At 49.2% G+C, this 12,523-nt stretch overlaps 1 protein-coding gene across 6 annotated transcripts in view; it reads right to left on the bottom strand.

Annotated features, from left to right (window-relative positions):
* The window catches only part of Mfn2 (mitofusin 2), a 31,105-nt gene extending 21,398 nt beyond the window's left edge, over positions 1–9,707 (bottom strand). Inside the window, exons 1-4 of one of the 6 annotated variants that reach the window (XM_029476072.1) lie at positions 9,487–9,707; positions 7,978–8,120; positions 7,552–7,617; positions 3,103–3,281 (exon numbers count right to left, since the gene is read on the bottom strand). In XM_029476072.1, the coding sequence (XP_029331932.1) occupies positions 3,103–3,277 (175 nt within the window). In that variant the 5' untranslated portion in view covers positions 3,278–3,281; positions 7,552–7,617; positions 7,978–8,120; positions 9,487–9,707. Of the gene's footprint in view, positions 1–3,102; positions 3,282–7,551; positions 7,635–7,977; positions 8,121–8,226; positions 8,323–8,607; positions 8,631–9,278; positions 9,451–9,486 lie in introns of those variants that run through there. The other 5 variants (XM_029476068.1, XM_029476070.1, XM_029476071.1 and 2 more) reach the window with 5 other exon arrangements.
* Between the last annotated feature and the right edge of the window lie 2,816 nt (positions 9,708–12,523).

Genomic DNA, 12,523 nt, shown 5'->3' on the forward strand with positions numbered 1-12,523 from the left:
GAGTGTGTTTGCCTGCCAAGCCATCTCAACAGCCTTATTTTTTCTCTTTTTAGATTTTACGCATTTATGTATGTATGTATGTATGTATGTATTTATGTGTTTGTTGATTTTTATGTTTATCAGTGTTTTATCTTCATGTGTATATGTGTACCACATCTGTACCTGGTGCCCTTCAAGGTCAGGCAAAGGCATCAGATTCCCTGGAACCAGGGTTATGATGGTTGTGAACCACCATCTGGGTGCTGGGAACCAAACCAGAATACAAAGCAGCTAGTATTCCTAACCCCTGAGCCATCTCTCCTACCCCATCAGTCACAATATTTCTTGGTAAATGTTTACAAAGCGCTCACATGCCAGGCACTGTTACGGTCAGTTTTGATTTGTTTATTTATTTAGCGTGTGGCATGCATGTGTCACAATGTAGACAACTTAAGGAATCAGTTCTCTTCTACTATGTAGGTCCTAGGGACTGATTCTGGGTTGTCAAGCATGGAGGAGACAAATGTCTTTACTGAGCCATCCTGCCATCCCTCTAGTCAGTTTTCAAACATGGTCTCATTTGAGCTTTCTCCTGTACACGATACACAATTTGAATCATGCAGCTTGGCTCTAGAATTTAGGCCTTCCCACTCCATGTCACACTGACAGGTCCTTCCTGACCTGGCCCAGACCCAGCTGGCCCTCTCTGACATTCAGCTTCCTGTCAGCCCCCACACCTTTCCCCAAACTCACAAGCCTCCTGCCCTCTAGGCTCTACTTGCTGCTGCCCTCCCCACCTTTCTTCTGAGGAGCAGACAATCTGCTGTGGAGTAGTGTGGTCTCAGGTCTAGCTCACACAGCACAGGCCCAGGAAGCCGTCCCTGGCTGCACTGCGACCTTAGCAGGTCCCTGTCTGGGCACTCACTCTGACCTAACTAGTTAGTTCACCTTTATCCGCTGTGCGATTGCTAGACCAGCAGGTGCAGCATCACTGGCTGAGTGAATGGATGCTTAGATGACCCTGTTGCCTTTCTCCAGTGCCCTTGACAGGCAGATAGGTTAAAAACAAATCACTATACAAGATGGGCCTAAGATCTGCCTCACCCTTCCACCAGCCAAGTGCTTCAGTTATCTGGCATGCAGATGTCTTCAGTTATCTGGCATGCATGTCCCAGTCCCAAGAGCACTCCCCAAAGCATCTGGAGTATGACAAGTGGCATGTCATAGACTACCTAGTGAGTTTTCACTCTAGTTAGTACCATGAAAGGAAGTGACCCAGCTAACATGCACCCCACCCCCACCCCCTCCCCGTGGCCCAGATGCATCAACATTCCTCCCTTATATGGGCACATGGGCATGACCTGTGCAATGCCCCAGAGAAGGTAGCTGGCTCTCAGGCACAATGCTCCACTGAACAAGTGCCTACAGGCTGAGCAGCCCTCGTTATTAGCCTGGGTAGGAAGGAAACATCCTTCCCAGGACCACAACGATCCCCAGCAGCTCAAAACACTCAGCCTATTTCCTTTCCTGTGGCCAATAAACAAGGGCCTCATATTTTCACAGAGACACATCAAAGAACCATGACAGGACACCTTCCTGAAACACCTGCTTGTCCACAACGTCACATGAGTGAATGGCTCAGGGCAGAGGAAGGCCGGGATCTGGGAAGGCAGAGCAGAGCTACTGCTCAGTAAACACGCTGTGATCTACAATCAGCTCAACCTCAATCGGACTGTAAGATTCAGGTTCAAACCTGTCTACTGAGGAGACATTATTTTCTCCTTAAGTCCCATGCACAGGGCAAGGCACAGGTAGGTTAACAAAACCGGACACTGTCCTTTTCTTTAAAGGGGTCGGCCTCACGTCCTGGCTTGCCCATGTGAGACAATGAGCAGGCTGGAGAGATGGTCAACCTCTGCGGCACCACCTCTGTGTCTGTCAAGGTCTGCAGAAAAGCCGGAAAAGTCTGAGTCTCATAGGAACCTCTCTCCCACACACAAGAAAACCACGGACAGAGAAGACAAAGCACATGGGTCTCCACAGACAAGCTCCAGATCTATTTGTCGCCAGGGCGCCCTTCTAGAGGGAGCCGGAGACAGCTAGTCGCTGGAGCTGCTCTCAGACAGAAAGGGGCTCTAGGAAGCAGTCCTCACTGATAAGAGGCTGTGCTCAAAATTAGTAACTGGAGAAAAGGCAGCTCCATGAGTTTGCTATTGGCACTTCTATTGCCAATCTAAAAATACCAACCAGGGCACCCTGTCCACAATAATCAACACCCAACAGTGCCTGATGCTATGGCAGCCAGAACTGGGCCAAATATAACTCATGGGTTGTGGCATTAGAGAGAGACACCAGGGCAAAGCTAGTTCAGACGCTCTGACACTCAGGTGTCAGGTAAGTCTCAAACCTTAGTCTACCTGCCTTTAGGGTTCCGTTTTTGATTGATTTTTGGAGACAAGTTTTCACAAAGTCCAAGCTGGCCTCAAACTCACTAGCAGTGAAGACCTCCAACTCTTGCTCCCCCTCTACAGTCTCCCAAATGTTGGGGATACAGGCATCCACCAAACCTATGCTTGTGCTGGAGATGGAGCACAGACTTTGTGTCAGCCAGGCTTCACCCTCTGAGACAATCACCACACCACACATCCTGCCTGCTTGCCTAAAATTTTGACAGGGATAAGATTCACTTACCCTTGGTGGCACACACCTTCAGTTCCAGCACTTGGGAGGCAGGGGCAGGCAGATTTCTGAGACCAGCCCTGTCTACAGAGTGAGTTCTAGTTCAGCCAGGGTTACACAGAAACCTGTCTCATAAGTGTGGTGGTGCATGCCAAGGCCTAGCGCTTTGGAGGCAGAGGTAGGTGGATCTCTTCTGAGTTCAAGGCCAGCCTGGTCTAGACATTCCAGAACAGCCAAGGCTACACAGAGAAACCCTGTCTCAAACAAACAAACAAACAAAAAAAGAAAATCTTCAAATAAAACATAGGAATTCCTTACTTAATATTAATAGTTTGAGCCTAAGGTTCCTGGTACTCAGAATCCACAGGGATCCAGGCAGAGCACAGTTGAGGGCAATGACACATTTAGGCATGAGTGGCCTGCCTAAGCAGGGGCCCAGCTCACCTTCAAGGAAGCTAGCGCTCTCTTGGATGTAGGCCCCCAGCTGCTCAAAGATTCCATTGATCTTTTTCTTGGCAGTGACAAAGTGCTTGAGAGGGGAAGCATTCACTTCAGCCATGTGTCGCTTATCCTTCTTGACGGTGACGATGGAGTTGCATCGAGAAAAGAGCAGGGACATCTCGCTGCAAGGGAACCAAGACTATGTGAGCACAGGCACACTAAGTGTTCGGCCATGCTGCTGGGGACGAGAACTGGGACCACCAAGAATATGGGGAGCTCCCAACTCACTCAAGAGAGACAAGGTCCCAAACATCTTAAATAGGAAGGGAGTTCTCAGCACACCTGGGCCCATCTCCATGTCACACTGTGTGGATTCACAAATGTCTGGTTGCAGAGCCCTGAGATCTATGCTAGCTATCCCTGCCTTGCCTGTTCAACACTGTCCAGTACCTCAGAGAGAAGGGAGAGATCTTGGATCTCAAAATCACACACACACACACACACACACACACACACACACACACACACACAGCTCCTCAGGAGGAGAAGTAGTAGAAAAGACAGGTAGACCTATCTCCTGACACCATCAACGGAGAACACCAGACAGTAAGAGCAAAGAACATTCAAGGTCAGGGTTGCCACCCCCTTCTGTGACCACTGCAGTCCAGGAACACTGTGGTCCTCATTCCTAATGGCCTTACTGAGTCTGTTTGCTTAAGGAGTAGAGACACAGAAAAGTGATCCTCAAGTGAGACAGACATGTACTGAGGCAAGCATGGAAACACATGCCTGAGATCCCAGCACTTGGGAGATGAAGACAACAGATCAGGAGTTCAAGTCCGGCTGAGACTACAGAGTGAGTTTAACGTCAGCCTGGGCTATGTGAGATCCAGTCTCAAATGAACAAATAAAGGACTGCAGCAAAAGGCTCTCAGTTCCTCCTGTCATAGTTATGGCAGAAGCCTAATTGGACACGAAAGGAAAGGCCCTATACTGTTTTGGGATGACACCAGACATTTAATTTCTGCTAGTCTATCTCGTGTGTCCTTTCCTCAATCTCTCACGTCTTCATAGAAGCCATGACACTTAACTCCAAAGTCCTAGAGATCTTTGGTCAAAAGTCAAAACATATGCCACAGTGTCTCCCGGGTGTGGCTAGCCCCCAAGTGGAGCCTTGGACAGTCCTACTCAGAGTTCCAACCACTGAGAGACTATTCCCTCAGCAGAGCCTGCAGAGCCTGGGACATGAAAAGAGAAAAGCCCTTCCAGGCTGAGGGGACCAGGAAACGGTGTGGGTCTGGTCCTGTGACTGCAGAGCTACCCTAACCATGGTACCATCAAGCCTCTCGCCATTGTTCATGAATAAGCACACAAGATAACCCAACAATAACCCAACAATAGCTGCAGCACAAGGTCCCTCCCAGTGAAAACTTTCCTGAGGAAAAGCACAAGTCGAGTGCTAAATCTGGGCCTTTGAGAAAGGCCATCGTCAAGGTAGGGAGAAAGGCAGATCCAGACATAGAGACGAACCTGTGTTGCTCAAATCAGTAAACTCTTTTGTAGTGTTACAGACTCTGCAGGAGCCAGGGAAGGAAATGAGCACAGTGGGTTTCCACCTTCCCCTTCTTTCTCCGGGTTGGGGGGGGGGAATAATAAAACAGGGTTTAATGGAGGTCTTGATCTCTGATCCACCTGCTCTATCTCCCAAGTGCTACATACAAGCATGGGCTTGGCCACCATAGTCAGCATCTGAGATGAGTTTTCTCAACTAGGAAAGAAAATAGAGCTCTGAGAATGGGCACTGAACACAGCAAAGGGAGAGTGCCCTGAAGTCAGAGGGTAAGGCAGGCAGAGGAGAACAGGGAAGGGAGGAGAGAGAGTAGGATGTGGCAAGGTTGCATAGGTCAAAGACTTTAAAATCAACAGCACAAAGTGAGAGTCCCTGTGTTCTTCCTGCAGCAATCCAAGCCAGTCATTTCACTTTGGAATCCTGGTTTCTTTATATTCAACAAGTAAGATACGGTGTAAGTTGTAAGATGACTAGACATGACAGCACAAGCAAAATGCTCAGCAGTCAGGGTTCAAAGGTAGTAGCAACTCACAGTCCCAAACTGTAATAAACTACAGCCAGATCACAAGACTCTCCTCATGACCATCCAGCAGCCAAGCCTGGGACGCTGGGAAGCAATGTTGGTTAGTAACCCTACTAACATCCTGCATGCCTTACACCTGCTACCATGGAAACAGAATAAACAGGTCAGCTGGAGGAGATAAGTAGTGCCCAGCCCACAAGTGACTTGGTTGAAGAAAAAAGGTCACTGATAGCTGCTGAGCATAGAGAATAGGGCGCTCCCAAGACGCTGGCCACTGGCCGTTGTCTGCAAGCCCAAGGGTACAAACCAAGAGGTGTCAGCATTCAGTACATGCGAGACTCAAGGGCATGCACTCGAGTAAAAGCCAAGTGGTTGTTAAGTGCCTGCTGGGTGTTCAGTTGGCCAGAAACTGCCCTGATCTCGAGTCTGCAGCCCCAAGTCCTAGCTCTACAGATACCTCCCACAGGGGCTGCGGGCTCCAGTCTCTCTGGCTCTGTTAATTCCCAGGCAGAGTCTGCAATTGACCCTGCTTTCTGCCTAGAAGCATGCTCCTTTTCTATCCACTGTGCATGCTCTTCCCATCCTCCTAACTCAGAAGTCCCCCACCCACAGAGGACAGCCACACAGCCTAGGTGCTGAGCTTCCAGAAAGCCAGTTTTGAGAGCATAACACCTCCTCATTCCCACCTTCCCCAGCCACAGCTGTGACGGGGACAGGCTGCTTAGTGAACAACCCCCACTCCCAGGAAAACAATCTAAAACCTTCCATCCTTAAATACCCAAATCCAATTTTTCCTGAAAAGCAGTTTCCAAGTAAGTATTTGGAGCTCAGCCAGTAAACAGAGATGAAAGAATGTTTCAGATTCTGAAATTTAATCCTTCCAAACAGCAAACTGCACAAAGGTACCAAATGTGCAAAATACATGCATAAGAGCCCCCAAGAGCCCTTACTATCTGGGGTCTTGCCTGGCAGTTCCCTTCCCCACAGGGTGGTGGGAGGAGGCTGACTTCCTGCTCCTCTTCTGGAAAGCCCTGATAGGCCTCACCACTGATGGCTTGCTGCAGGCACATGGCACCTGTCCCTTGAGTACAGCTGGATCAGAGGGCCCAGCTCCAATATCAGTTAGTTACACTAAATGGCATATTCTGAGGGGTTTTTCTTGACACCCTCACAGTGCTCCCAGTTTTTTGTTTGTTTGTTTGGTTTTTGGTTTTTTTGTTTATTTGTTTGTTTGAGACAGGGTTTCTCTTTATAGCCCTGGCTGTCCTGGAACTCACTTTGTAGACCAGGCTGGCCTCGAACTCAGAAATCCGCCTGCCTCTGCCTCCCGAGTGCTGGGATTAAAGGCGTGCGCCACCACGCCCGGCTATGCTCCCAGTTTTGAATAAAGCATTTAAGAGCAGCATTTCCCAAAGAGTAATCCCCAGAACTCTAGCTGTACCCAATGGTCCATGCGAAAAAAGTTCCTGTGGACATCAGTATGTAAAATCAAATCACTTCTGTGCACACGACTGTGGCAGAGACCTGGGAAGAAAGGAAGACTTAAACACAGTGTCACTGCAACTGCTCTGCATCCAGCTAATTGTTCAATGAGGACACTTCTTAGGTGGGCCTGATGGGGCACTACTGTATTCCTAGCACTTGGGAGATGGAGGCAGGAGAGTCACTAGTTCAAGGCTGGGTTGCTGCTACCACATCCAACAACCTAAATCCAATCCTCTGAAACCACATGGTAGAGAGAACAAATTCCCACAAGTTGTCTGACCTCCACATGTGCACTGTGACACACGCACGCACACACACACAAAATAAATCTGGAAAAAAAAAATAACAAGAAAACAGAGCTTAAGGCCATCCTCAGTTAACCTGGGAGTTCAAGGCCAGCCGGGGTTTCATGCGACCCTGCCTGTCTCAAAAGAGAGGGAACGGGGACTGAGAAGAGACCTCTAACAGGCTTTAAAATTCCAAGGATCAGCCCAGCAGTGGCAGTGCATGCCTTTAATCCCAGTGCGTGAGAGGCAGAAGCAATCAAATCTCTGAGTTCAACCCAGTGAGTTCCAAGACAGCCAGGGATATAGAGAAACCCTGTCTGGAAAAGCCAAAAAATAAAGAGATAAAATTCTAAGGGTTGCAGTTTAGGGAAGTTGCAGGAGCACCATAACAGCATTATAAACTTAAGACCAGAAACAAACACAATTCTGAACAAAGACCCAGCACAGCCCTCGAAGCCCATCAGGAGCTTTGCGTTGACCCAGGCTATTAGTGGAAGAGTATTAGGTGTTTGCACAGCAGTAGCAAAAATCAGTGCAAGGTGCCTGGATCCCAGGTGTGGCTCCCTGAATCCACACCACCTCCTTACCCAGTTTATATGCAGCAACTCCTAGCAGAGAAAACAAAACAGGTCCAGAGATCGTCTGTTGTACAACTGGAACAGAGGAGAAGCTGAGAAATTGAAACGAAAGAGTACAGAGGGTAAAGGGCACAGCAGACTCTTGGAGCCATGATAAGGATCAACCCCTGCCAAGCAGAGACAGAAAGGAGCCAGCACAGGGACAAACAAACAAGGAGGAGAGGGACAGATCCTGGCCATGCTTTGAACTGTCAACCAGTGAAATCCCCGTGGAAGTAGAAAGGAGATACAGCAGCTCCTTCCGACACGAGTTGGAAGCCACAAGCTCTGTGCTCCAGGATCCACTCGGAGAGACTCGCCAGCCGAGAGCCAGCAGAACACACCCTTTTGCTCTTCATCTAGATCCATGGTGACCAAACCACAGCTCCCACTTACTTTCTAGCTGGTAAGAGACCTTCACAGGTTGGGCATCGTGGACATGGCTGGAGTCAGAAAGATGAAAAGAACTCGAGGTCTCCTCTGTGCTGATTCAGGTCCAGGTTGGCCCCTGATGGTGTTGACTCCACCTGTCCAAGCTTCTGGAAAGGAAAAAAAGCAGGGGTCACTGGGCACCAGGAAAGAAAATGCAAAATATGTCTAATCAGGTGTTAAAGCCAAACTAACTCATCCCTGAGGGAAGCTTACTCATTGCGGTGTTTAGGGAGCAAGTGAGGAAGTGTGTGTGTGGAGGGGGAGGAGACAATAACAATGACAACGAGACAAACACATTAGCCGTGTGCTAATACATTAGCCATGTGCTAATGCAAGGCACCAATGAGGTCCTCGCTAAGACACAGCCAGAGAGAGGAGGGAGCTGAATCAGGACAAGGCCTGGCCTTCAGGACTGGGGAACTGCCAACTAGAAATGGAAGGGGAGTGGAGAGGAGAGGAAGAAAAGTAGACCTGACAAAGGTCTATGGAGCAAACTTGGCCCCTACAGTACTAGGAAGATGTATAGAGCCAAGCAGCCAAGCTAGACACCAAAATACACTAGCTGTGACTCCAAAGCTCACTGTGTTTTCCTACCTAAGACAAGAAGGGGACAATCAAAAGTCCTTTTCTGACGAAGGGAGAGATGATTGGCAAAGTTAGAAAACAGGACAGAGCCGGGCAGTGGTGGCGCACGCCTTTAATCCCAGCCTTTGGGAGGCAGAGACAGGCGGATTTCTGAGTTCGAGGACAGCCTGGTCTACAAAGTGAGTTCCAGGACATCCAGGGGAACACAGTGAAACCCTGTCTCAAAAAAAAAAAAAAAAAAGAGTTAATACAGCTGGGCTTGTCAATCAGTCACCTGATCAGGAAAATAAATTAAAAAAAAAAAGAAAGAAAGAAAGAAAGAAAGAAAGAAAACAGGATAGAAAGTACTACAAGAGATGGAGACCAGTAGTTTTTGCCTTTCTCCTTCCAAACAGCTATCTTTTTCAGTATTCACTGTGGCCTTTCAATGTGTTAGGTGCTAGGGTGAGCGAAGGATAAGAATAGCTCCAACCCTCAGGGTCTTAACGATGCAATGAAAAAGCATATAAGTAAAAAGACTTCCACCGTAAGTGGGGTGCAGTGAACTGGGTGCTGAAAAAAAAATTGCTGGCAAAAAAAGAAAAGTATTGGATGAAAACCGGGAATGGGTCAGGGATCTTGAAATGGAGATCACAGGGCTGCGAAGAGCAGGGTGTGGGGAGCTGACAGGAGGAGCCCACCTCCCAGCCTTGAGTCCGGTGGCCCGCCCCCTCCTCAGAGCCGAGCAGGGCTTGGCGGCGAGGCCGGAACAGGGGAAACGCCCGTGTGACCCGAGCCCGAGCCCGAGGCCCAGAGGCCCCAGAGACCCAGCGTCCTAAGCCGGGTGGCTCAGGACTCTCCCCGCCCGGGCCTGCCGGTTCCACCACCCCGGCGCGCTCGCCCTCTCACCTTCACCTTCCCGGCCTCGAGGCGGCCATCACACCCAACACGTCACTAGCCGGCGCCACACGGAGAGAAGCGGGAGGGGAGGGGGCTGCGCTCGTCACTCGCCCCTCTGCAGCCCGGATGAGGCGATGGCCTCTGGACGCTGTCACCTCAACCCTACCACTCCTATACCACAGTGTCTAGGGACTCCGGGCTCCAAAAGGAGCCCCCGCGTGCCTGGTAACCGTCCCGTGTCCTGTGCAGATGACGTAAGCTGTAGGGTGGGGCTCCCAGTGCGTCATGGGAGTTGTAGTTTGGATCAGCGTCCGTCAGGGTGGGGTAGGGCGGAGCCTCGAGCTGTCAAGCAGGGGTTGGAGAACGGGGCGGGGGATGGGGGAGGGGAGAGGGTGGACGGCGGGGAGGGGGGCGGGCAGGACACGACAAGGGTACCCATTAGAGGTTTGCGTGCGCCTTTTTTGTTGTTGCTGCTCCAGAATTTGACCCTGTATAACACCTGTCAGCTTTGAAATCCAGACTCGCATTTCATAATCCGAGTGTCTTCAAAGGGAACAAACAGACCGTTAGGGTGAAGTAATTGTCCTTCAGTTGCCTTTGAGGCAACTAAACAGCAGCCACAACGCATCAGGCAGCTACTAGGTGACAGTCATTGCACTGGCTATCTAACATGCAGTTTTTAATTTTCACTCAGTCCCAGGACATTCAGGACATGATTATCCAACCTCACACGCCACTCACGGGCCCCTCATTTTGTTCCAAGAACTGGGATACTGCATAGGACCCCAAGCTGGGAGGGCTCCAAGTCTGGGCTCTGTAGTATCACCCACCAGGCACTTGTAGCTACTGAGACCCTGAAATGCAGCTGCTACAAACTGAGAAATGCCCCAATGTTTAATATAAAAAGAAATGCAAACTACCTTATTAGTATTTTTATATTGATGTGTTGTTATAGCTTTGGATAAACTGGGCTAAATGAAATACATTATCTTAATTAAATCGCCTCCCCCCCCCCCCCGTTTCTTCTTACTTCTAAAAGTAGAGCTAATAGTGGTGGTCACAAAAATGGCTCAGGCCGGGCAGTGGTGGCGCACGCCTTTAATCCCAGCACTTGGGAGGCAGAGGCAGGCGGATTTCTGAGTTCGAGGCCAGCCTGGTCTACAAAGTNAGTTCGAGGCCAGCCTGGTCTACAAAGTGAGTTCCAGGACAGCCAGGGCTATACAGAGAAACCCTGTCTCGAAAAACCAAAAAAACAAACAAACAAACAAACAAAAAAAAAACAAAAATGGCTGCTACCAAGCCTGACAGCTTGAGTTCCATCTCCAGGAACCCACATGGTGGAAGGAAAGAACTTGCTCATAAAAAGTCCTCTAACCTCCGTACAAGAGCCAGGGCATGTGTGCATCAACCACACACGATAAATAAATATGGCTGGGGCCTAGAGAGATAGCTTTTACAGAGGACCCAACACCTACATGTTAGCTCACATCGGTAACTACAATACAGGGGATCCAGTGTCCTCTCTGTCCTCCAGGGGGAACCAGGCACACTTCTGATACACTTCCATACATGCAGGCAGCATCTCATACACATTAAATAAAAACAACAAGCCAAGTATTTAAAAGCAGATAATATGGCTAGCTGAGTATTTTAACTGTGTCTGTGGCCCATGTGACCTTGCTTTTGTTTGTTTGGGGGCAGGCTTCCCACTATGTAGCCCAAACCAGCCTTGAATGGATGACCTTTTTACTCTGCTTCCCAAGGGCTAGGACTGTAGTCATCTCACCGACACACCTTAGCTGCCATGTTAAGCTTTCTACCGATTGGCACTGCCCTATAGCCAGGGTACAGTCATGCCACAAACAGCCTCAGAGGTAGATCAGCACGCCAGTTACGAGTCTCCAGAGAGGTGAGTCACGGGAGCTGGCCTGTAGTCACTGCCCATAGGGCAGCCTCTTGTCTGGAACGTCTGACTCTGAACTGGAGACACACCCAGCACTTGCCTTGGGGTATAGTGTGCACTAAGTATCTCCTCCTCCATCATCTCCAGCCTCCCCAGGGAATTCTTTGAGTACAAAACTGAAAACGGTTTCCTTTCCCTTTGGCAGAATCTTACTCAAGCCAGAGGCTTGGAGGAGCTTTCCTAAACTCTCTCCTGTCCATTCTTCCTCTGCTGTAACCTCCCTGAAAGCTCTGGTCTAGGCTCTCATCCCAACCTGGATAGAAGAGGGAACTGCTGAGCCCATTCCCAGGCTTCTAATCTTACATTCCACTTGGGCTTGCCTAAACCAGAACTCGAAACTGTGAGGCTCTTCTTTTAACCCCTCAATGGCAAGGTTCCTCCAGTACTGCGGACTGCCACTAGAAATGGGTCTAGGGAGTACTGGGGTTCAACTGCAGGGGGCTTTTCTTATGTCCGTTATTCCTATTTTGATCGACTTTTCCACTGTGTATATGAATTGCACATACCAGAAAATGGTCACTATTAGAAACAACCCTGGACAGGACATGACGGTTCATGTCGGTCATCCCAGTACTCAGGGGTTGAGGCAGGAGGATCACAGGTGAGAGGCCAGCCTGGATTACATGGGAAACTTTGCCACAAATGAACAAAACTCAAGGATCCTCTAAAAGGCATACATTGTTTTTAATTTTTATTATTAGTGTGTGTGTGTGCGCACACTCGCGAATGATGTATGTAGGGGGTACATGTGTGGAGTCAGTTCCTTCTACCCTTTACATGGCAGTTCTGGGAATCAAACTCAGGTCATCCGATTTGTTCAGGTGACTACCGGATGAGCCGACTCACCAGCCTCAATGTACACAATTCCTGAATGACTGGTTGTTTCCAATTCCAGGTACATCCAACTGGTTGTTACTAACTCCTTTCACCTACTTCTATGGTGTGAATGTGTTTGATATCTGTGCTGGTCAGTTTTGGGGTTGTTTGTCTACTTGACACAAGATAGACTCATCTGAATAGGGTAAATCTGTAGAGAAAATACCTCCACAAGATCGGTCTGTAGGCAAGCTTGTGAAGTGTTTT

Source organism: Mus caroli, chromosome 4 (genome assembly GCF_900094665.2).
Source record: "Mus caroli chromosome 4, CAROLI_EIJ_v1.1, whole genome shotgun sequence".
NCBI classification, from domain to species: Eukaryota; Metazoa; Chordata; class Mammalia; order Rodentia; family Muridae; genus Mus; species Mus caroli.